This window comes from Pseudonaja textilis, chromosome 18 (genome assembly GCF_049901715.1).
Source record: "Pseudonaja textilis isolate UNSWEBS1 chromosome 18, rPseTex1.2, whole genome shotgun sequence".
In the NCBI taxonomy this organism is placed as follows: Eukaryota; Metazoa; Chordata; class Lepidosauria; order Squamata; family Elapidae; genus Pseudonaja; species Pseudonaja textilis.
The window spans coordinates 6,703,036-6,727,264 of NC_142007.1; the positions used below are offsets into that span (position 1 = coordinate 6,703,036).

Below are 24,229 nucleotides of genomic sequence, written 5' to 3' on the forward strand. Positions count from 1 at the left end.
AGGGAAGAGAGAGAGAGGAAAGGGAAGAGAGAGAGAAGGGAGAAAGAAAAGAGAGAGAAAGGAGAGAGAGAGAAAGAGAGAGAGAAGAGAGAGGGAGAGACAGAAGAGGGAGGGAGAGAAGAGAGGGAGGGAGGGAGAGAAAAGAGAGAGAAAGAAAAGTTAATTGCAGGGGAAAGGAAAGACACACAGATTTAAAAAACCTCAGTGCATGGAGAGGGGGCAGTTAAAACACTCCCAGCCCGGGGTGGGCGTGGGGGTGAGGGGGCCACGGGTGGTCTGAAATACGAGTCCAAGAAGGCGCAGGGAGAGAAGGGCTCCTTAAGTCACTTAACTGTGTTTAATCGCTAACACATGAGTTTCCAAGGCCTTGGGGAGGCAGGACAGCTGTCCCAAGGAAGGTGATGCCCGCTTTCAGGAAGCTCCAGAGGCAGAAAGCAGGGCCTGCCCGGGTCGGTGCCCACACCCCGCTTGCCAGCTTCGTGTCCTTGACCCTCCGATGGGCTCTGAATATAGTTGAGCTCCTCCGGCTATTCTCTGCTTCGAGCTTCTGGTCCAAAAGCGAGGACATTCCTCTCCCGGGTCTCGGTGCATAAATTATCCTTCCGAGCTCACTCAAAAATAGCAGCCGCCGCGGGCACAGGGAGAGATTGGTGGAGGATATGGGGGGAGGGGAGGAATAAGTCATTCCCCCCCCCGATATCACCAGGAAAAGAAGGCCGAGAATTCAAGCAGCCAGTCGAAAGGACTTTGGGGCAGGGTTGGTCTGCTGGGGGGTTCACAGGGAGTCGCCTCTCCCAGGTGTTGCCATGCAGCCCCTTTCGGGGTGCAGGTAAGCGCAAGGCCCACGCAGAGGTCTGGGAAGCCCGCAAATGGACTCGTTTCCGGCTTCCAGAGAAAGCCTCCGAGAGTCCGGGAGGCTGTTTTCGCCTTCCCGGAGTCTCGAGGAAAGCCTCTGGAGTCCGGGAGGCTGTTTTCACCCTCCTGGAGTCTCGAGGAAAGCCTCAGGAGTCCGGGAAGGGTGGCAACGCGCCCCCCTGACATGGTGCAGGAGGCCGACTAAGCCACGCCCACCCAGCCCCCCCCGGGCAGAGAACCCCTTGCTAAAAATTTTGAAGCCTCACCCCTGGCTTTGGGGCTTCCTCCTCCGGCCTCATTCCAAAGGCACTGGACTGGCCGGGCGACTAGGGGCAGCAGCCCAACTCCCCTGGAGACTGGGGAACGAGAGGGGGCGGGCGTGGAAGGTTGGTCAGCAGTGAGGGCAACCACCCCTGGAAAGAGGTTTTTTCCAAACGTCAGCCGGTGGGAAGGATCTGCAGGTGTGGGCCGGGGGCCAGGCCCGCCTTGTGCCGTGTGGGGAAGCCACCAGCCCGGCCTCCCTCCTCCCTTAGCCCCAACCACATCACTGGCATGGCGGCTGCCGCTTGGCCATGGTCCCACCCCCTGCAACCTGCTTATCAAGCATTCCTCTCGTGCTCTTTGCCCTCTTTGCAGCCAGCGGGGAGGTGGGGGGGAAGAGACCAAAGGCCTCCCCAGCTCAAACCCTTCCATCGAAGCAACACACCCAGGAAGAGGAGGGGAAGGAGGCACGCTTGGCCGACGGCCTCCACCCAGAGGAATGTGCTCCGTGGGGAGAAAGGCCGTCCGGAGAGGGTCTCACCTCACAGACCCCCGTTCCCGGCACACGGAAGCTCTCTTGGGTAGAGAGGGAACCGGGGGAGCCCCACCTGAGAACTGGGTCTACCTGCGGAGTGCTAGGAGGGAAAGGGAACACAGGTCATTGGAGGGTGGGGGGGGTAAGCATTCAATTGCAAAGGAATGGCAAATCTAGACACCACACTCAAAAGCAAAGGCACCCCCTGCCAACAAAAATGCGCAGTCACGGCTGTGGTTTTCCCAGTTGCAACGCAGGGCTGTGGAAGTCGGACCACAAGGAAGGCTGAGCGCCAAAGAATGGAGGCCCTTGAACTCTGGGGCTGGAGAAGAAGACTCCTGCGAGCCCCATGGATGGCAAGGCCATCCAACCGGTCGGTCCCAGAGGAGATCCACCCTGACTGCTCTTGAGAAGGGCAGATCCTGAAGAGGAAACTCAAAAGACTTTGGCCACCTCATGGGAAGGAAGGAGAAGAGCCCAGTGCAGGGAACGATGGAGGGCAAAAGAAGAAGAAGAAGGAGAAGAAGAAGAAGAAGGAGAAGGAGAAGGGGACGGCAGAGAAGGAGGGGGCCGGAGGGAGTCCCTGAAATAGCATGAGCTTAAATGGACTCCAGAAGGTGGCCGAGGACAGGAAGGCCTGGGGGAACGTGGTCCTCGGGGGTCGCAACGGGTCGGACACGACTTCGCCACTTAACAGCAACAACAAAGCATTCCATCCCAGGTGGGGTGCCTGACAGGTATGGCAGCTAAGCAGCTGGAAACGTCCCTCGGGTATTTTCCCAGGCTCACTGGAAGGCAGGAGGTTTACATCCTTCCTTTTTCCACCCCAACCGAGAGTCCCAAAGAATGAGAGAAGGTTGCAAAGCAGAATAAAGGACCACACAGAGACCTCGTTTTTGGAGGGACGCAACAGCCCACAATCGGTTGAGAGGACAAGAGGCAGCCAAGTTCAGGGGCCGGTGCCTCTTTGCTGGCCCAATGACCGTGCGGCTCGAATGTTTCTCGACAACCAAACCGCCCCCCCCCCTTAAAAAAACCCCACCATGACGGGCCAAAACACAGCCTTTTATTTCACCACTACTACTACTACTACTACTACTACGCAGGAAAATCAAAGCAGGTATGCCCGACCAGAAGAGAAAAGTCCTTCGAAAATCTATGTCGTTTGCAAAGTATATTGTAAGAAGACAAAAATATAATCCGAAATACAACGTAAACCAATTCAACCCAGATGGGAAAGGCATTACCCCTCCCCCCCTTGAACGGCTTTCCCAAATGAGCCCATCTTTTGCAACCGCACACCACACACACATACACCCACACGCACACACACCCCAAAGGTGAACAGGGCTGAGATGAAACACTCATCCACAACGGACTGGACCGGGAGAAACCTAAGCCAGGTTCTGCACCAAGTCTTCTCTGACCTCCCGGGCCTTACGCCGCACTCTAGGGCAGGCACTGTGTGTGTGACCACTGATGCCATCTTTCACTGCCTTCCCAAGTGCTTGAATGCCCAGAATAGAAAGTGGCATGGACCAGCTGGCGAGCAAGGCCAGGCGAGGCTCTGCCCGGGCAGCAGGCATGGAGAACCCGCCACCTTTGCTCCTCTGCTTTGCCAAACAGGCCCGGTCTTTGTGGCTTGCCCTGGGGTGCCCAGAGCCCATCCAATCCACCCAGAGTGGAGCAAGTGACCGCCGGGCACTCCTCAGCCCCATCCTCCCTCTCCGGCCGGAGGGACCTTCTTCAGCCGGGCTGGTCCGCTAAGCAGAGGCCCCGCCCGGCCCGCTAGGAATGCGTCCTGAAGACCGGCCGTCCAGGGAGGGGCAGGGAGGCCGTGGGAGTCCCCCCCCCCCCGCCAAAAAAAACAACCACCACCACCCCCGGGCAACAAGGGCGCCCATTGTTCACCAGCCTGGGCGGTTGGGAAGGAGGTTGCCCACCTGGGAGCAGAGGCTGCCCGGCAGGAAGGAGCTCACAACGGCGTTTGGGCCAAGGGAAGGAGGAGACCAAGAGCGCGCCCGGAGCGCTAAACGCAGCCCCGCCGGGGATTGCCCGGGATTCCCCGGGAAGCAAGAGCGGAGCGAGCCGGCAAAGTGCGCGGCTCTCCTTCCTCTGGCGATGGCCAGAGCCCCGAGACGTGGCGAAGGGAGGCCGAGCCCGGCTGAGTCAAGTCCGGGCGGGCAGCCCAGCGCCACGAATAGAGCCCGCCGCCGCCGCCGCCGCGTTTAAAATTAGAGGAAGCCCGTCGCGCCCTCCTCCGCCCGTCCGCTCCCCCGCTTACGCTCAGCAGTGCCGCGGCGCAGACGGCCGCCACCAGCGCCCGGCCAGCGAGCATCCCGGCTCCCGTTGGCGAGTCCCGGCCAGCCGCGCCTTCCGTCTCCCGGACCGGCTTCTGCGCTCGCCTCGCCTTTCCCACCGCCGCCGCCGCCTCGGGCTGCCGCTTTGCTCCGCGCGGGCGAAAGGGCGAGCCCGCGCCAGCTCCAGCCAAACTTTTTCCGCCACCCGCCCCCGCTCCCCCCACCCACCCCGGGACGCTTCGCCCCGCCCCCCGCCCGCCTGGCGCCTCAGCGGCAAACCCGGCCTGGATTCCCAGGCGGACGGGCGAGAGAGGCTTGGGAAGCGCCCCCACCCGCCCCTCCCCTGGAAGGGACAGCGCAGGAGACACGTGTTCCCGCCCCCGTCCCCCTCCGCTCCCTCCAGGCCGGCCTTCCTCTCTGAAGCGGGACCCTACGGCAGAGAGTCATGTGGGAAGGGGACCTAGAGGTCATCTATTCTAGCCCGCCCCTGCTGGCCAGAGGACGTTCCTTCCCACGCTGCTTTCCGAGAAGGCTGCTCTGTCTCCTCTGAGCTCTTGCTCATTTTGGGACGGGTCAGTGACCAAAAATCTGCAATGGGGGCGAACAGAATAGAATCAAATCGAACGAAACAGAGCTGGAAGGGACCTTAGAGGTCTTCTAGTCCAGCCCCCTGCTCAAGTAGGAGAACCTATACTATTTCAGATAGGTGGGCTGTCCAGTCTCTTCTTTAAAAGCCTCCAGCAATGGAAGCACCCACACCGTCTAGAGGCAAACTGTTCCACTGGTGAATTGTCTCCACTGTCAGGAAAAATTCTCCTTAATTCCAGGTTGAATCTCTCCTTAGTCGGTTTCCATCCATTGCTCCTTGTCCTGCCTTCTGGGGCTTTGGAGAATAGCTTGACCCCCTTCCTCCTCTCTGGGGCGGCCCCTCAAATATTGGAATACGTGTCACCCCTTAATTCTTCTTTTCTTTGGATTAGCCAGACCCAAATCCTGCAGCCGTTCTTCCCAGGGTTTGGTCCCCAGGCCTTGGATCATCTTAGTTGCTCTTCTCTGAACATTTTTTCCCAAAGTCTCAACATCTTTATTTGTGATACGGTGACCGAAATTGGTGGCAGCATTGCAGGTGTGGCCTTTTGTAAAATGGCACGAATGCTTCACATGATCTTGATGCTATACCTCTGTACAACCCAGGATTGCGTTGGCTTCTTCGACTGCTGCTACACACGGCTGGCTCATATCTGTCTGTGCCCTGAGGCCACAGAGGAATTGTGAATGTGACCTTCCATGGGCACAGCAGCTGCCCCTTCCAGCAGCTGGGGGTCACTTCAAGGAGGCCACTCCCATACCGCCCTGGAAAGAAAAATGTTCCTAGTCCTCTTTGAGGAGCGGGCAAGAGCAACTGCCCAGATCCCTCAAAGAAATCCGGATGCGGAAAGCAGCTCTGCCCACTGCAGACAACAGTCCTGCGCACCCTTCCGAGAACGACAATCACAACCGAAGCACCAACAAATGGGCAGAAAAGCCACCAGCCTCCATGCTTATCCTAACAGGGCTTCCTTCCCCTTTCTTCCGCAACCTGGGCCTTCGTTTGCACGCTAGGAACCTGGCACCGCCTGGCACTGGTTTCCCCTCTAGAAAAGAGGGGGCCGGTGTGCAGAAAAAACCAACAACAACCCATCATATTCTTCCCTGCATTAGATCCCGGGGCTGAAGCGGGAAGGAGAGTGGAAGCGGGACGCCGGAGAAATTCTGCCTTACAAGCACCCCCTGGTTGGCACAAGCGGTCCTTAAATAGCAAGCAAGGACTCTGCACCCCAAAAGGGATGGCATGGGGCAAGGCAGAAATGGTGGTGGTGGTGGTGGTGGAGGAGGAGGAGATGATAGAAAGACCATTTTGAGGCTCAATTTCCATCAGAACAGCATAGGGGTACCCCTGATGCTAGACGGCTCAGAAATGGGGTGGGTTTTTAGGCCAGCCAGCAACACAAACCTCTTCTCACTCATAGCCCCGGCCCGGAGAATCCTGGCTTGGACAGATGGACAGAGGGGAGGGTCTCTGCTGGTTCGGTTCTGCAACCCAACAAGACAGGCGCAGATTTCAGAGGATAATTAGGACTGCAGAAAAAAACAACGGCTACCAACCTGCCTTCCATGGAGGACCTGCATCCTGCACCCTGAGTCAAAAAAGAGGGCTGTGAAAATATTTACAGACCCCTCACATCCTGGACATAAAACTGTTTCAAATCCTACCCTCAAAATGACGCTATAGAGCAATGCATATCAGAACAACTAGACACAAGGACAGGTTTTTCCTAAACGCCACCACTCTGCTAAACAAATAATTCCCTCAACAATGTCCAACTATTTACAAAGTCTGCACTACTATTAATCTTCTCATCGTTCCTATCACCCATCTCCTTCCACTTGTGACTGTATGACTGTAACTTTGTCGCTTGTATCCTAATGATTTATATGGACTGTTTCCTAGTATGATTATTGTACCCTATAACTATGATTAAGTGTTGCACCAGATGATTCTTGATGAATGTATCTTTTTATGTGCGCTGAGAGCCTACGAACCAAGACGAAATTCTTTGCGTGTCTAATCCCACTGGGTCAATAAAGAATTCATCGCCATAATTATTCATTCTTACAAAAGGAGCCTACACATTCAGGAGCAGTCTACCTCTGAGCCCAGACTGCCTGGGGGAGAAAGGAGAGTTGAGCGGCCGTCGTTCACGCCTCCGTCCCAGACACGGCTTCCTCGCCCGTGGGTTTTGTGCCACCCGCGGCTTGGCTTGTGCCGGGTTTAGCTGCGGCTCTGCCAATCCGTCTCCCTGGCCGGGCCATCCAGGACTTGGGGCCTTGCTCAGCAACACGCCTGACCGGAAGGCAAGGGAGCCTGGCACGTCCCACAGGAAGCCATAAACCTGGCGTGCTTGCATTCCCACCTGAGCCACATCGGGCGGCAGCCCCTCAGGTGAGGGGCGTGACCCTTTGAAAGGAGAGGCCCCTCCATCCCTGCTCAGGAAGACCCTTTTCTCTGGAAGCCCCTTTTCAAGGTGGCTGCTTTGCCAGACTTTATCCGGGAATGGAAGTGGCCGAATTGTCCAGCCCTGGACACTCGGCCTCTGCCAAGACAGGGAAGGACCAGCTGCCCAGCTACGCAGGGGGCCAAGAAGGGGCCTTCCTTCGCTTCCCCTTCCCCTTCCCCCTTCATTCCCCTCCCACCTGGCTTGGAGGTGCTCCAAGAATCACCTTCCTGCCTGTCTCCGGCCGCTTAATGATTTCTCAGCCTAACCTGCCCACCTGCTGGACTCCCAGGCCCTGTTGAGAAAAGCGGCAGGTGGGGGCGAGGAGAGAGAGAGAGAGAGAGGCTTCAGGGACAGCCTAGCTGGGCTCTAGGGACCCCGCAAAGAGCAGGAGATCCCGGCTGAAGGACACCCCATTGGGGAAAGGGCAGAGCACATCTGCAGAGGGAAGTCACACCCTCGATTCTTGCCCCCCTCACGGGCTGAGACAGGGTGAAGCCTGCCCGGATCCCGCACCAAGCATTTTCTCGGAGCCCCCAGCATCTCTGGGATCCGGCTTTTCCAGTGGAAAAATCCCAAAACGCCAGCCGGAATCCTGGAAATTGCAAAGGATTCTGCGGGGCAAGCTTGGTCACCAGTCACTTCCCTTCCCTATCTCACCGAGGATCTGCCGAAATCTTTCTCCTTTCCTCCTAAGCCGCCCGGACTTTGAATGAGTGTATTAAAAGGCGGGGGGCAGGGGGAAGAGTCACCCATATTACCATGAAAGGCTATGAAAGAGAGCGCGGAAGGATTTCCAGGGCTTTGCTGCTACAGCCGGAGGAGACGCCAAGAAAGACGGCCCCAAGATATGCCCCTTCGGGTCAGCCTCTCCCTGGCTCTACTTCCCCCGTGTGTGTGTATGTGTGTGTGTGTGAGAGAGTGGGGGGAAGAAGAGAGAGAGAGAGAGGGGAGAAAGAGAGAGAAAGAAGAGAGAGAGAGAAGGAAGAGAGAGAAAGAGAGAGAGAGAAGAGAGGGAGAGAGAGACAGGAGAGAAAGAGAAGAGAGAGAGGGAGAGAGAGAGAGAAGAGGAAAGATAGAGAGAGGGAGAGAGAGAAGAGAGGAGAGAGACAGGAGAGAAAGAGAAGAGAGAGAGAAGAGAGAGGAGAGAAAGAGAAGAGAGAGAGAGAGAGAAGGGAGAAGGGGAGAGAGAAGAGAGGAGAGAGAGACAGGAGAGAAAGAGAAGAGAGAGAGAGAAGAGAGAAGAGAGGAAAGAGAGAGAAGAGAGAGGAGAGAGAGAAAAGAGAGAGAAGGGACAGGGAGAGAGAGAAGAGAGAGAGACAGAGAGAGAAAGAGAAGAGAGAGAGAAGAGAGGGAGAGGAGGAAAGAGAAGAGAGGAGAGAGAGAGAAGAGGGAAAGAGAAGAGAGGAGAGAGAGAGAAGAGGAAAGAGAAGAGAAAGAGAAAGAGAGAGAAGAAGAGAGAAAGAGAAGAGAGAGAGAGAGAGAGAGAGAGAGGAGGAAGAGAAGAGGGAGAGAGAGAGAAGAGGGAAGAGAAGAGAGAGAGAGAGAGAGAGGAAGAAGAGAGAGAGAGAAGGAAGAGAGAGAAAAGAGAGAGAGAGAAGAGAGGGAGAGAGAGACAGGAGAGAAAGAGAAGAGATAGAAGAGAGGGAGAGAGAGAGACAGAGAGAGAGAAAGAAAGAGAGAGAAGAGGAGAGAGAGAGAAGAGGAAGAGAGAGAGAGAGAGAGAAGAGGAAGAGGAGAGAGAGAGAAGAGGGAAAGAGGAGAGCGAGAGAGAGCGAGAAGGGAGAGGGGAGAGAAAGAGAAGAGAGAGAGAGAGAAGGGACAGAGGGGGGGAGAGAGAGAGAGAGAAGAGGGAAAGAGAAGACAGAGAGATGAGAGAGAGAGAGGACAGAAAGAGAAGAGAGAGAGAGAGAGAAGAGAGGGAGAGAGAGAGAGGAGAGAAAGAGAGAGAGGCCACTCTGCTATTGCTCAGGGGCACTACAGGTAAAGTCCTTGGCTCACGGCCCCAAATTTGAGCCCAAAATCCATTGTTGCTGAGTGAAACATTTGCTGATGTGAATTTGGGTCCCATTTCACAACTTTTATCGCCCACGGTGGTGTTAAGCGGCTTCCCAGTTTTGACTTTAATGGTCAGAAGGTCGCAAAAAGGGGAGGGTGTGGCCTTGGGGGCAAATCCACCATCATAAATATGAGTCAGTCGCCTGGAGTCCAAAGTTTGGTCACGTGACCACGTCCAATGGTTGTTAGTGTGAAAAACGGTCAGAAGTCAATTTTCTCAGGGCCGCTGTTAACTTTGAACGGTCGCTAAAATGAACACGGTTAAGTGAAGGATTACTTGTATCTCCTTTGAATGTTCTCTCTCTCCCTCTCTCTCTTTCTCTCTCTCTCTCTCTCTCTCTCTCATAGCCTGGTGGGGGAGATGGGTACTGTAGTCCAACGTGTTGTGCGGCCACAGCGAAAAAAGGCCAACGCAATCCTAAATTGCATTAATAGAGGGATTCAATCAGGATCAAAGGAGGTGCTAATACCCGCTAATATGAAGTCTTGACATCTGGAATACATCCAGTTTTGGTAACCACATTATAAAAAGGATGTTTCTGGAGATTCTCAGTCACGCAGGTCGTGGTTGTCCCAAAGGTCCTTTTTTTTCAAGAGGCCACTGGACTTTCTGGTTTTTCTCTGAAGACGTTTCGCTTCTCATCCAAGAAGCTTCTTCAGCTCTGAATGAAGAAATGGATGAAGCTTCTTGGATGAGAAGCGAAATCTCTTAAGAGAAAAACCATAAAGTCCAGTGGCCTCCTTTAAAAAAGAGGTTGAGACCCTGGAAGGAGTGCAGAGAAGAGCAACCAGGATGATGTGGGGACTGGAGGTTAAAACATACGATGGACGGTTGCAGGAACTGGGCTTGGCTAGTCTAGTGAAGAGAAGGACCAGGGGAGACAGGAGAGCAGCCTTCCAATATTTAAGGGGCAGTCAGAGAGAGGAGGAGGTGGTCAAGCTATTTTCCAAAGCCCCTGAAGGCCAGACAAGGAATAATGGACAGAAACTGAACAAGGAGAGATTCAACCTGGAAATAAGGAGAAACTTTCTGACAGTGAGAACAGTCAACCAATAGAACAGAAGTTGTGAGAGCTTCATCAATGGAGGCTTTCAAAACAGAGAATGGACTGCCATCTGTCAGAAAACATGTAGGGCCTCCTAATTGGGCAGCGGGGTTGGACTAGGTGACCTAGAAGGTCCCTTCCAACTCTGTTATCCTGTCATTCCTCCTGCCAGCATTCACGAAAAGGCTTCGTGGCAGGTCAGCCCTACTCTGTTAAGATGAGGCTGTCCAGGTCCGGCTGCCTGCCGGCTTCACCAAGCCTCGAACCCTCGTCTTTCAGAGTGTGGGATCTCCCCATCTTGTCTCTGAGCACCTGGGTGCCTCCTCCAAACTGAGACAAGGTTCTAGTCCCTCCTGGCACCAGGTCGAGGTTAACCGGAGTAAGGCCAGAAGAAACGCTTCACACAGTGGGACCCATCAGGCCCTTGGCCTGCCAGCACGGATTGGCAGTGCCCCACCTGGGCATCTCAGAAACCTCCCTGCCCCCTTGTCCTCCGAACAGCTGCCGTCTCCTCAGGGCAGATAGGAGCCGGGCACACAAGGCTAAACTCTGTCCTTGGGCCGCCGGAAGTGGCAACGTGTCCCCTGGCTCGGAATGGCATAAAAGGGGTTGCAGCTACTTCCTCCGTTTCAGAGGGTCACTCTGCCATCAGCATGTGGAGGCTCCTTGTCGCGTTCCTCCTGGCCGCCGAGGGTAAAGCCCAGCACCTGGGCAGGGGCACTTGGCACCTTCTTGGGCTTCCGGAAAAGCCGGAGAATGAGGGTCCCCCATGCTGGCGGTTGGCTTTTCCTGCTTCTTTCAGCTGGGCTGGAAGGATCTCCTTTCCTTTCTCCCAGGCCACTGGACATCAGCCCAGACTCCCAGGAATGGGGGCGGGGTCTGGCCCTTGGAGGGTGAAGAGGTGGGGGTAGGTGGGGCAGGCTGACAGGCTGCTGTTGTAGAAGCAGGGACACCAGCTCTCCTTCCGCAGTTTCAGACGTTGAATTGGCACTTGCAGGAGAGGTGGCAGCGGCTGGGCACCCACAACCCACCTCTCTCTCGCACAAGGTGGACTAGTCACTCATGGAGTGTCTTGGGTGTGGCTGCCCACCCAGGGAGAGCAGGGGGTCTCCATTCTTGACAGCTTTAAGACTTGTGGACTTCAACTCCCAGAATTCCTCCTCCAGTCCATCTTAACTCGGGAATTCTGGGAATCAAAGTCCACATGGGAATTCTGGGAGTCGAAGTCCACCAGTCTTAAACTTGCCAAGTAGCCTGGAAGCCATGGGAAACGGTCCTTGGGAAGGCAACTCCGTGTGACGATATTGTGTGGTTCTCCCCCCCTTCTGCTCAGCCCACGGCTGTGGAGATCCCGCCTATCCCCCCGTCCGAACCGGGAGGGTAGTGAACGGAGAAGATGCCATTCCTTACAGCTGGCCCTGGCAGGTAAGTAGCAGGAGATCCCTGCAACTCCCCGTAGCTGCACTAGAAAGACAGAGAGAAGGGGGGTGGGTTGGAGAAAAGCCATTCACCCCAGCTACAGACCATGAAGAGCGTTTTTGGGAGGGGGGAAGAGGATGGTCTGGGTGGGCAACATTAACAAGTCCACCCCTCCCTTGTTTGGCGCAGGTGTCCCTGCAATACCAGTCTGGAAACTTCTTCTACCACACCTGCGGGGGGAGCCTCATCCACCCCAACTGGGTAATGACCGCCGGGCACTGCATCCAGTGAGTCCCCTCAGGCACCTTGGCGCTCCTGGTGTGGGGATAGGGGAGTGGGCACAGGTGAAGGTGCCACTCCTTAATGGGGGGCTGAAGGAGGCCCAGAGTCCCCCCTCATCTCACTCTGTTGCCCCCCCTCTCAGTCGACACCTCCGCTACAAAGTCGTCCTGGGTGAATATAACCTGGCCAAGGTGGAGAGAGCAGAACAGGAGATTTTGATCAACTCCAAGGACATTTTCGTGCACCCCGGCTGGGACCCCAACTGCCTCAGCTGCGGGTGAGTAGAACCATCCCTGTTCCCAAGGAGGCGGCTGGCAGGAGCGGGTGGGTGTCTTCTTGCCAAGGAAATCCCAGGGGGAGGCAAGGAACAAGCCCCCTCCTCACCACCGCCACCGCCTCTTCTTCCAGGAATGACATCGCCCTGATCAAACTCTCCCGCCCGGCCGTTCTCAACGACAAGGTGCAGCTGGCGTGCCTCCCCCCACGAGGAGAGGTTCTCCCTAACCAACATCCCTGCTACGTCTCTGGCTGGGGCACGCTCTACAGTAGGTCCCGGCCGGGGGGAAGGTGCGCGCAGGAATAGCAACAGCACAGCCTTCTCTAAGCGGTTGAGAGTCAGTCTCTTGGCCCCAAACAATCTGGGTCCTTGTTTTACCCACCCCGGAAGGATGGAAGGATGAGTTCACTTTGAGCTGGTCAGGATTGAACTGCTGACAGTGGGCAGAGTTAGCATGGAATACTGCATTCTAACAGGAAGGAAGGAAGGAAGGAAGGAAGGAAGGAAGGAAGGAAGGAATAGCACTTGGACTTATATACCACTTCACAGCCCTCTCTAAGTGGTTGACAGAATCAGCCGCTTGACCCCAATAATCTGGGTTCTCCTTTTACCCGCCTCAGAAGGATAGAAGAGTCCATCTTGAGCTGATGAGGATCGAGCTGTTGGCAATGGGCAGAGTTAGCTGCCCTCTAGCCACTGGGCCACCATGGAGAGAGCGAAGCCATTCACCAGGGGTGGGGGGGGGATTTTTCTCTTCCAGCCGGCGGCCCCATCCCTGACATCCTTCAGCAGGCGCTTCTGCCAGTCGTGGACTATGCCCATTGCTCCCAGCCGGACTGGTGGGGGACCTACGTCAAGCAGACCATGGTGTGCGCCGGTGGGGACATCAAAGCTGCCTGCAACGTGAGTAGATGCCCGGAGGGGTCCCACATACAGTCTGGGGTTCGGAGATTGGGGCCAAGGAAGCTGGAATCTCCTTTCCTGGATTAGCAGACCTGGCCTTGCCTCCCCAATCCAATCAGAACAGAGCCGAAAGGGACCTTGGAGGTCTTCTAGTCCAACCGCCTCTTCGAGCAGGAGTCCCTATGCCATTCCAGACAAGTCCGTCTCTTCTTAAGAACCTCCAGGGATGGCACTGTGGGGCATTAGGCTGCCCCCTGCTGGTTCATTGCGTGCCTAGACCAAAAGGGGAGTTGTGAGAGAAATCCCTCCGAGGATCCAGTCCCTGAGCAGGGTGGGGGCTCTGAAAGCAACAGCCACCTCCCTGGGAGAGGGCAGGAGAGAAGTATATTTGCACGGATGACTGAGGAACACAAGGGTCAGGGTTCATTCCACATTTCAGGGTGACTCCGGGGGCCCCCTCAATTGCCCAGCTGCTGACGGCCGGTGGTACGTTCACGGGGTGACCAGCTTCGTCTCTGCCCGGGGTTGCAACACCCTGCAGAAGCCCACCGTCTTCACCCGCGTCTCTTCTTTCATCCCCTGGATCGAGCAGGTATTGCCCAGCCCCCATATCAGAGGGGAGGGTGGGTGGGTGGGGAGCGTGGGAGAGCCCCCCCTTTCCCTCTTCAGAGCTCCCGGTGTCCGTCCCTTCCCCTCCAAGGGGGAGAATTCATTCCACGTTTCCACTCGGGCGATGCCAGGGGTCTTCCAAACCGCCCTTCCCTTTTTCCACACCTCGGCCAAGTGAGAGAAACCAAGCTTTGTGGGTCAGGCCGTTGCTTTTTTGCACGCTCACAAATCAGCGTCCCCTCACACAACTCCCTAATGCCGGATCGTCGGTTTTGCTTTGCAGATCATTTCCAGCTATTCCCGCTAAGCACAAACGTGTCTGGCGTTTCCAGATTGGGCTCTGCTTGTATACAAAAATAATAATAATAATAAATATCTTCCTGGCCTGCACCACATTGTATTCTTCTTCTTCTTGGTCCTGGTTGACTCCTCTCCACTGTCTTTTGGTCAGGGGACACACACACTGTTCTGACCCAGGCTTTCTCAAACGTAATTAAACACAAACTAATCTAACAGATAAAAGGATATTGACATTAGAAGGTTACGAGTTACAAATTGGTTGGCACACATTTCTTTGGGATGGGAAGAGTAAATATCATACCTACTTCCAAAGACATTGGGTGAGAAACACTCATCCATTTGGGAGAGTCTAAAATTGAACTACTATATGAAGGTGCCGTCATGGTTTTTGACAATGGACGCATTAATGTATCCCAATCAGAGGTGGTGTTCAGCAGGTTCTGACCAGTTCTGGAGAACCAGTAGCGGAAATTTTGAGTCGTTCGGACAACCAGCAAAAACCACCTGACTGGAGATTTTACAGTATCCTTCCTCTGCCACGCCCACCAGTCTACGCCTAGAGAACCTGTAGTAAAAAAATTTGAATCCCACCACTGATCCCAACACCTTGGATCTTAATAAAATGATAATATGTAGAGATTTGTTAAATGAAAAGGGGGAATTAAAAACGTGGAATCAATTAGAATTACAGGGAATTGAAATAGGATGGTGGCCCTACATGCAAGTTCAAACTCGTTACAAAAAACATAAAAAACAATTTAATTTTTACACAACTCAGCAAGAGCTAGACAAACTATTACAAGGCGTTGAGGAAAAAAATGATTAGTAAAAAATGAAAGAAGAAACTGTTAAAGAAAGTATGATAACCTGGGCTAAAAATATAGGCCACAGCATTAATTTGGAACAGTGGGAAGGCATTTGGCAAGTAAATTATAAATTAACATTGTCGGTCTCTTATAAAGAGAATATATATAAAATGTTATACCACTGACACCTTCCACCAGCCAGAATTGCCAGAATGTTTCCAAATGATACCCAAAGGTTGGAGATACAATCGTAATCAGGGAACATACTTCCATATGTGGTGGATGTGCCCTCATCCACAGAGACACTGGCAAAAAATTGGATCATGGTTAGAGGAAATAACGAAACAGAGAATGAAATTTAAACCAGAAATCTTCTTATTAGGAATGTTAGAACCTAACATGCACAGAAAATACCAATATGTGATGCTCCATATAATAACGGCGGCCAGAATTTCTTTCGCCCCAAATTGGAAGCAGGCTACGATCCCCCCCAGGAGCCACAATGATTAATAAGATATATCAATACACAGAAATGGATAGATTAACAAAATTACTGAAGGATAAAGGAGACTATTATAAAATATGGGATGTTTGGTACGAATGGAAAAGAATAAGACGCAAAGGCATCCAATGATCTGTGTAATACTATAAAACTACTAAACAAAAAGGTTTTCCTGTAAATAAATGTAAATAAAAATGTATACATGTATAAAATGCCTAGAATGACGAAGAATCAAATACAGAGATGTACAACATGTTAATAGAAGATATTTACAATGTAAACACAGCTATAGGAACGTTGTAAAGAGCGGAAATTTGTTTTTAAATGTTAAAACATTGAATAAATAAATTTATTTTAAAAAAACCCACAAACTTGATAGAAAAGCAAAACCTATTTTATTGCAATGCTGGGAATTACTTTTATTTGCAGCCTGGACTAATCTCAAACAGTTCCCCAAGATAGGCACACACCTTTCGGTGCTCTGGAATGCTGCCCAAAACAGAAGTCTCCAATTAATTATAACAGAAACCAACTAAAATACAGGAAAAAAAAAAACAGAGTTCATAGAGCTTCCAGGAGGTCTACGCTCCACCAGCAGAGCGAGAGAGAGAGGGAGGGAGGGAGGGATGGAGGGAAGGAGAAAGAGAGTGAGAGAAAGAGGGTGAAGGAGAGAGGAAGAAAAAGAGAAAGAGAGGAAGAAAGAGAGAGAAAGGAGGAGAGCAGGAGAGAAAGAAAGTAAAAGAGGGAGAGAGGATCAGAGAAAAAGAGAGAAAGAAAGAGAACAAAAAGGAAGAGAAAGAGGGAGAGAGGAGAGAAAGAAAGGAGAGGGAGAGAAAGGGAGAGAGATCAAGAGGGAGTGACTGGAGGCTAAAACATATGAAGAATGGTTGCAGGAATTTAAAAAATATAAAGAAGAGGAACAAGAAGGGAAGGGCTCTTTTGGCTCCCTTTTTCATTTTTTAGAAATGACGATCTCTACTTATGAGAAACTACAAGAACAAGAAGATTGGGACAAAGAAGAAGCCATCTTTAATGAACAAGTAACTTTATCTGGGCAAGAAAGGGGAAAGGGGGAAAGAGAATGGAGAATTTAAGATCTAACAAAACAACCCAAAAAGGGAAAAATATGGTGAAAAGTGGATATAATGTCAGAAAGCAACAGAAAAGAGGAATATAGAAGAGGGAAATGGAGATGGAGAGACAAGGGGGTAAAAAGGGCAGAGTGAAGAAACAAGGGAAAAGGGAAGGGAAGAGAAGCTACAAAGGTTTGAAACAAGAAGTAAAAAAAACAGGATTTATTTAGAGATAATGGGTAAAAATATAACTGAAAAAGAGATTCTGCAAAGGTACATAAGACTGTATTGTTGTATTTGTATTAGAAATAATGTTAGAAAATTAGAATAACATATGATTATAAAATGGGATAAAATATTCAATGTAATTTAGTGAAACTTTTTTTTTCTTCTTGAACAAAATAAATGAAATGAAATATGAGAGAATTGAATTAAGAAGGAATAGGAACATTTTAATTACATAATGTTTTAAAATATAAGTGAAATGGGGGGGAAGTAACTACGCAAAATTTATAAGTGTTCCCATAGAAGCATGATACCTATTTGAAAAGGAATGTGTAAAATGTTTAAGATTTAAATGAATATTAATTTTAAGGATAGAGTTCAATTGGTATGGATTGCTGTTTTAATTATATTATATATTTATAAATTTTCTCTCTTCTTAAAATATAGTGTGTAGCGTTAGAATGTACTAAACAAAATCCAAATGAAAGTTATGTATTTTATTAAGTGTTAAATTTAGAGGAAAGATATAAAGGCGTCATACTCCAATCAGTGATAACAGGAGATATTTTGTGTTAATGAGAAAAGATAATAGACAGCTGAAACAGGATAGACAAAGGATAGAAGTATAATGAATTAAATTAAGATGAAATAAATAAAATAGAATTAAGAGAGTGAAGCTATATAAAAAATGTAGAATGGTAATAAGATATGGAATGGTATATAAAAGTGAGCATGAACTTGAATTTATGTCTGTACGAAGAGATGTAACCTGGGATCAAGCTGCTTTCAAAAAAGATGTTTTATGTTTTCATGTTTTGTGTTTTGTTTGTATATATTTGTTTTTTAAAAATTAATAAAATTTTTGGGAAAAAAAAAGAATGTGAGATCTCCCCACCTTGTCTCTGAGCAACTGGGTCCAAGACAAGGTTCTAGTCCCTCTTGCCCCCGGTCAGCAGTGGGATCCTACCTGGTCCACTACCGATTTGGTGATTGCGTGCATGCCCCTAACACGTGCGCACCTAATGCCCCTGTGCAGCTTTCCACACAGCAACTGAGGCCCGCAATGTCAATCAGCTGAGAGGACAAAGAAAAGCGCAGAGGCTGGTGAGAGGGCTAATCCTGCACTTTTCCCCTCTATGTTGGAGTTTTTTTTCACTACCAGATCGGCTGAACCATGCCAAACTGGGAGCATACCACCACTGCCACAGGTAGAGGTTAACCGGAGTAAGGCCAGAAGAAATGCTTCACACAGTGGGGCCCATCAGGCCTTTGCCCTGCCAGCAAGGATTGGCAGTGCCCCATCTGGGCATCCCAGAAACCTCCCTGCCCCCTTATCCTCCGAACAGCTGCCGTCTCCTCAGGGCAGATAGGAGCCGGGCACACAAGGCTAAACTCTGTCCTTGGGCCGCCGGAAGTGGCAACGTGTCCCCTGGCTCGGAAACGGGTGGCATAAAAGGGGCTGCAGCTACTTCCTCCATTTCAGAGGGTCACTCTGCCATCAGCATGTGGAGGCTCCTTGTCGCGTTCCTGCTAGCCACCGAGGGTAAAGGCCAGCACCTGGGCAGGGGCACTTGGCATCTTCTTGGCCTCCCGGAAAAGCCGGAGAATGAGGGTCCCCCATGCTGGCGGTTGGCTTTTCCTGCTTCTTTCAGCTGGGCTGGAAGGATCTCCTTTCCTTTCTCCCAGGCCACTGGACATCAGCCCAGACTCCCAGGAATGGGGGGGTCTAGCACTGGGGAGTGCTTGGAGGGTGAAGGGCTGTTCAGACAAAGCAGGCATGGGATGAGGTGGGACAGGCTGACAGGCTGCTATAGAACCAGGGACACCAGCTCTCCTTCCGCAGCTTCAGGCGTTGAATTGGCACTTGCAGGAGAGGTGGTAGCGGCTGGGTAGCTGAGGAATTTGGGGAGTTGAAGTCCACATGGGAATTCTGGGAGTTAAGGCCACAAGTCTTAAACTTGCCAAGTTTGATATAGACAGTTAGTGGCCTGGAAAACCTGGGAAACAGTCCTTGGAAAGGCAACTCCATGTGACGAGATCATGTAATTTCTCTCCCCGCTTCCGCTCAGCCCACGGCTGCGGAGAGCCCGCCTATTCCCCCGTCCGAACCGGGAGGGTAGTGAACGGAGAAGATGCCATTCCGTACAGCTGGCCCTGGCAGGTAAGTAGCAGGCGATCCCTCCAACTCCCCGTAGCTGCACTAGAAAGGCAGAGAGAAGGGGGGGGGGTGTCGGAGAAAAGCCATTCACCCCAGCTACAGACTATGAAGAGTGTTTTTGGGAGGGGGGAGAAGAAGGTCTGGGTGGGCCATATTAATAAGTCCACCCCTCCCTTGTTTGCCGCAGGTGTCCCTGCAATACCAGGCTGGAGACTTCTTCTACCACACCTGTGGGGGAACCCTCATCCACTCCAACTGGGTGATGACCGCCGGGCACTGCATCCAGTGAGTCCCCTCGGGCACCTTGGCGCTCCTGGTGTGGGGATGGGGGAGTGGGCACAGAGGAGGTGAAGGAGGCCCAGAGTCCCTCCCCCATCTCACTCTGTTGCCCCCCCTCTCAGTCGACACCTCCGCTACAAAGTCGTCCTGGGTGAATATAACCTGGCCAAGGTGGAGAGCACAGAACAGGAGATTTTGATCAACCCCGAGGACATTTTCGTGCACCCTGGCTGGAACCCCAACTGCATCTCCTGCGGGTGAGTAGAACCGTCCCTGTTCCCAAGGAGGCGGCTGGCAGGAGCGGGTGGGTGTCTTCTTGCCAAGGAAATCCCAGGGGGAGGGAAGGAAAAAGCCCCCTCCTCACCACCTTCACCGCCTGTTCTTCCAGGGACGACATCGCCCTGATCAAACTCTCCCGCCCGGCCGTTCTCAACGACAAGGTGCAGCCGGCGTGCCTCCCCCCACAAGGAGAGGTGCTCCCCAACTATGATCCCTGCTACATCACTGGCTGGGGCACGCTCTACAGTAGGTCCTGGCTGGGGGGAAGGTGCGCGCGGGAATAGCAATAGCAGTTATTTACCACTTCACAGCCCTCTCTAGGCAGTTTACAGAGTCAGCCAACAATCTGGGTCCTCGTTTTACCCACCTCGGAAGGGTGGAAGGCTAAGTCCACCTTGAGCCAGTCAGGATCAAACTGCTGACAGTGGGCAGTTAGCCTGAAGTACTGCCCTCTACCCCCCGGGCCACCATGGAGAGAGCAAAGCCGTTCACCAGGGGTGGGGGTGGGATTTTTCTCTTCCAGCTGGCGGCCCCATGCCTGACATCCTTCAGCAGGCGCTTCTGCCAGTCGTGGACTATGCCCAATGCTCCCAGCCGGACTGGTGGGGATCCATGGTCAAGCAGAGCATGGTGTGTGCCGGTGGGGACATCAAATCCGGATGCAACGTGAGTAGATGCCTGCAGGGGTCCCTCATACAGTCTCGGGTTCAGAGATTGGGGCCAAGGAAGCTGGAATCACCATTCCTGGATTAGCAGACCTGTCCTTGCCACCCCAATCCAATCAGAACAGAGCCGGAAGGGACCTTGGAGGTCTTCTAGTCCAACCCCCTGTTGCAGCAGGAGTCCCTATGCCATTCCAGACAAGTCCGTCTCTTCTTAAGAACCTCCAGGGATGGCACTGAGGGGGATTAGGCTGCCCCCTGCTGGTTCATTGCGTGCCTGGACCAAAAGGGCAGTTGCGGGAGAAATCCCTCCGAGGATCCAGTCCCTGAGCAGGGGGGGCTCTGAAAGCAACAGCCACCTCCCTGGAAGAGGGCAGGAGAGAAGTATATTTGCACGGATGACTGAGGAACACAAGGGTCAGGGTTCACTCCACATTTCAGGGTGATTCCGGGGTCCCCTCAGTTGCCCAGCTGCTGACGGCCGGTAGTACGTTCATGGGGTGACCAGCTTCGGCTCTGGATGGGGTTGCAACACCCTGCAGAAGCCCACCGTCTTCACCCGCGTCTCTGCTTTCATCCCCTGGATCGAGCAGGTATTCCCAAGCCCCCATATCAGGGGGGAGGATGGGTGGGTGGGGAGCGTGGGAGAACCCCCTTTCCCTCTTCAGAGCTCCCGGTGTCCGTCCCTTCCCCTCCAAGGGGAGAATTCATTCCACGTTTCCACTCGGGCGATGCCAGGGGTCTTCCAGACCGCCCTTCCCTTTTTCCACACCTCGGCCAAGTGAGAGAAACAAAGCTTTGTGGGTCAGGCCGTTGCTTTTTTGCACGCTCACAAATCAGCGTCCCCTCACACAACTCCCTAATGCCCGATCGTCGGTTTTGCTTTGCAGATCATTTCCAGCTATTCCCGCTAAGCAGAAACATGTCTGGCGTTTCCAGATTGGGCTCTGCTTGTATACAAAAACAACAATAATAAATATCTTCCTGGCCTGCAGCGCGTTGTCTTCTTCTTCTTCTTGGTCCTGGTTGACTCCTCTCCACTGTCTTTTGGTCAGGGGACACACACACTGTTCTGACCCAGGCTTCCTCAAACGTAATTACACACAAACTAATCTAACAGATAAAAGGATATTGACATTAGAAGGTTACGAGTTACAAATTGGCGGCGTTTCTTTGGAATGGGAAGAGTAAATACCTCCAAAGACATTGGGTGAGAAACACTCTGTTATCCATTTCGGAGAATCTAAAAAAGAACTACTATATGAAGGTGCCATTATGGTTTTTGACAATGGATGCATTAATGTATCTCAACACCTCCGATTTTAATAAAATGATAAAATGTAGAGATTTGTTAAATGAAATGGGGGAATTAAAAACGCAGAATCAACTAGAATTACAGGGAATTGAAATAGGATGGTGGCCCTACATGCAAGTTCAAACTCGTTACAAAAAACATAAAGAACAATTTAATTTTTACACAACTCAGCAAGAGCTAGACAAACTATTACAAGGCGTTGAGAAAAAAAGTGATTAGTAAAAAATGAAAGAAGAAACTGTTAAAGAAAGTATGATAACCTGGGCTAAAAATATAGGCCATAGCATTCATTTGGAACAGTGGGAACGTATTTGGCAAGTAAATTATAAATTAACATTGTCGGTCTCTTATAAAGAGAATGTATATAAAATGTTATACCGCTGACACCTTCCACCAGCCAGAATTTCCAAAATGTTTCCAAATATGATACCCAAAGGTTGAAGATACAATCGTAATCAGGGAACATACTTCCATATGTGGTGGATGTGCCCTCATCCACAGAGACACTGGCAAAAAATTAGATCACGGTTAGAGGAAATAACGAAACAGAGAGTGAAATTTAAACCAGAAATCTTCTTATTAGGAATGTTAGAACCTAACATGCACAGAAAATACCAATATGTGATGCTCCATATAATAACGGCGGCCAGAATTTCTTTCGCCCCAAATTGGAAGCAGGCTACGATCCCCCCCAGGAGCCACAATTATTGATAAGATATATCAATACACAGAAATGGATAGATTAACAAAATTACTGAAGGATAAAGAATATTATAAAATATGGGATGTTTGGTACGAATGGAAAAGAATAAGACGCAAAGGCATCCAATGATCTGTGTAATACTATAAAACTACTAAACCAAAAGGTTTTCCTGTAAATAAATGTAAATAAAAATGTATGCATGTATAAAATGCCTAGAATGGCGAAGAATCAAATACAGAGATGTACAACACGTTAATAGAAGATATTTGCAATGTAATCACTGCTTATAGGAACATTGTAAAGAGAGGAAGTTTGTTTTTAAATGTTAAAACATTGAATAAATAAATTTTTTTTTAAAAACCCACAAACTTGGTAGAAATGCAAAACCTATTTTATTGCAACGCTGGGAATTACTTTTATTTGCAGCTTGGACTAATCTCAAACAGTTCCCCAAGATAGGCACACACCTTTCAGTGCTCTGGAATGCTGCCAAAAACAGAAGTCTCCAATGAATTATAACAGAAACCAACTAAAATACCAGAAAAAAAAAACAGACTTCACAGAGCTTCCAGGAGGTCTATGCTCCACCAGCAGGCGAGAGAGAGAGAGGGGAGGGAGGGAGGGAGGGAAGGAGAAAGAGAGTGAGAGAAAGAGGGTGAAGAAGAGAGGAAGAAAAAGAGAAAGAAAGGGGAAAGGGGGGAAAGAGAATGGAGAATTTAAGATCTAACAAAACAACCCAAAAAGGGAAAAATATGGTGAAAAGTGGATATAATGTCAGAAAGCAACAGAAAAGAGGAATATAGAAGAGGGAAATGGAGATGGAGAGACAAGGGGGTAAAAAGGGCAGAGTGAAGAAACAAGGGAAAAAGGAAGGCAAAAGAAGCTACAAAGGTTTGAAACAAGAAGTAAAAAAAAAGGATTTATTTAGAGATAATGGGTAAAAATATAAGTGAAAAAGAGATTCTGCAAAGGTACATAAGACTGTATTGTTGTATTTGTATTAGAAATAATGTTAGAAAATTAGAATAACATGATTATAAAATGGGATAAAATATTCAATGTAATTTAGTGAAACTTTTTTTTTCTTCTTGAACAAAAAAAATGAAATGAAATATGAGAGAATTGAATTAAGAAGGAATAGGAACATTTTAATTACATAATGTTTTAAAATATAAGTGAAATGGGGGGGAAGTAACTACGCAAAATTTATAAGTGTTCCCATAGAAGCATGATATCTATTTGAAAAGGAATGTGTAAAATGTTTAAGATTTAAATGAATGTTAATTTTAAGGATAGAGTTCAATTGGTATGGATTGTTGTTTTAATTATATTATATATTTATAATTTTTTTCTCTTCTTAAAATATAGTGTGTAGCGTTAGAATGTACTAAACAAAATCCAAATGAAAGTTAGGTATTTTATTAAGTATTAAATTTAGAGGAAAGATATAAAGGCGTCATACTCCAATCAGTGATAACAGGAGATATTTTGTGTTAATGAGAAAAGATAATAGACAGCTGAAACAGGACAGACAAAGGATAGAAGTATAATGAATTAAATTAAGATGAAATAAATAAAATAGAATTAAGAGAGTGAAAAGAGGGGAGAAGCTATATAAAAAATGTAGAATGGTAATAAGATATGGAATGGTATATAAAAGTGAGCATGAACTTGAATATATGTCTGTACGAAGAGATGTAACCTGGGATCAAGCTGCTTTAAAAAAAGATGTTTTATGTTTTCATGTTTTGTGTTTTGTTTGTATATATTTGTTTTTTAAAAATTAATAAAATTTTTGGAAAAAAAAAAGAATGTGAGATCTCCCCACCTTGTCTCTGAGCAACTGGGTCCAAGACAAGGTTCTAGTCCCTCTTGGCCCCGGTCAGCAGGGGATCCTATCCGGTCCACTACCGATTTGGTGATTGCGTGCATGCCCCTAACACGTGCGCACCTAATGCCCCTGTGCAGCTTTCCACACAGCAACTGAGGCCCGCAATGTCAATCAGCTGAGAGGACAAAGAAAAGCGCAGAGGCTGGCGAGAGGGCTAATCCTGCACTTTTCCCCTCTATGTTGGAGTTTTTTTTCACTACCAGATCGGCTGAACCATGCCAAACCGGGAGCATACCACCACTGCCACAGGTAGAGGTTAACCGGAGTAAGGCCAGAAGAAATGCTTCACACAGTGGGGCCCATCAGGCCTTTGCCCTGCCAGCAAGGATTGGCAGTGCCCCATCTGGGCATCCCAGAAACCTCCCTGCCCCCTTATCCTCCGAACAGCTGCCGTCTCCTCAGGGCAGATAGGAGCCGGGCACACAAGGCTAAACTCTGTCCTTGGGCCGCCGGAAG

The 24,229-nt window shown here is 50.4% G+C and overlaps 2 protein-coding genes and 1 pseudogene across 2 annotated transcripts in view; 2 read left to right on the forward strand and 1 right to left on the reverse strand.

The window, feature by feature from the left end:
• HSPG2 (heparan sulfate proteoglycan 2) overlaps positions 1 to 4,093 on the reverse strand; it is a 95,072-nt gene extending 90,979 nt beyond the window's left edge. Inside the window, 1 exon segment of the mRNA XM_087914796.1 lies at positions 3,936 to 4,093. Within this exon segment, the coding sequence (XP_087770922.1) occupies positions 3,936 to 3,989 (54 nt within the window). The 5' untranslated portion in view covers positions 3,990 to 4,093.
• A 1,287-nt stretch (positions 4,094 to 5,380) lies between these two features.
• On the forward strand, positions 5,381 to 13,758 carry LOC113454472 (proproteinase E-like). Its single transcript, XM_087915143.1, has 9 exons — positions 5,381 to 5,603; positions 10,592 to 10,783; positions 11,424 to 11,515; positions 11,699 to 11,796; positions 11,934 to 12,068; positions 12,200 to 12,336; positions 12,829 to 12,971; positions 13,411 to 13,563; positions 13,672 to 13,758. The coding sequence occupies exons 1-9, from the start codon at positions 5,381 to 5,383 to the stop codon at positions 13,756 to 13,758; spliced, it is 1,260 nt and encodes a 419-aa protein (XP_087771269.1).
• Positions 13,759 to 17,989: 4,231 nt separating this feature from the next.
• Positions 17,990 to 21,700, forward strand: LOC148124484 (proproteinase E-like; annotated as a pseudogene).
• The last annotated feature ends 2,529 nt before the right edge of the window (positions 21,701 to 24,229 follow it).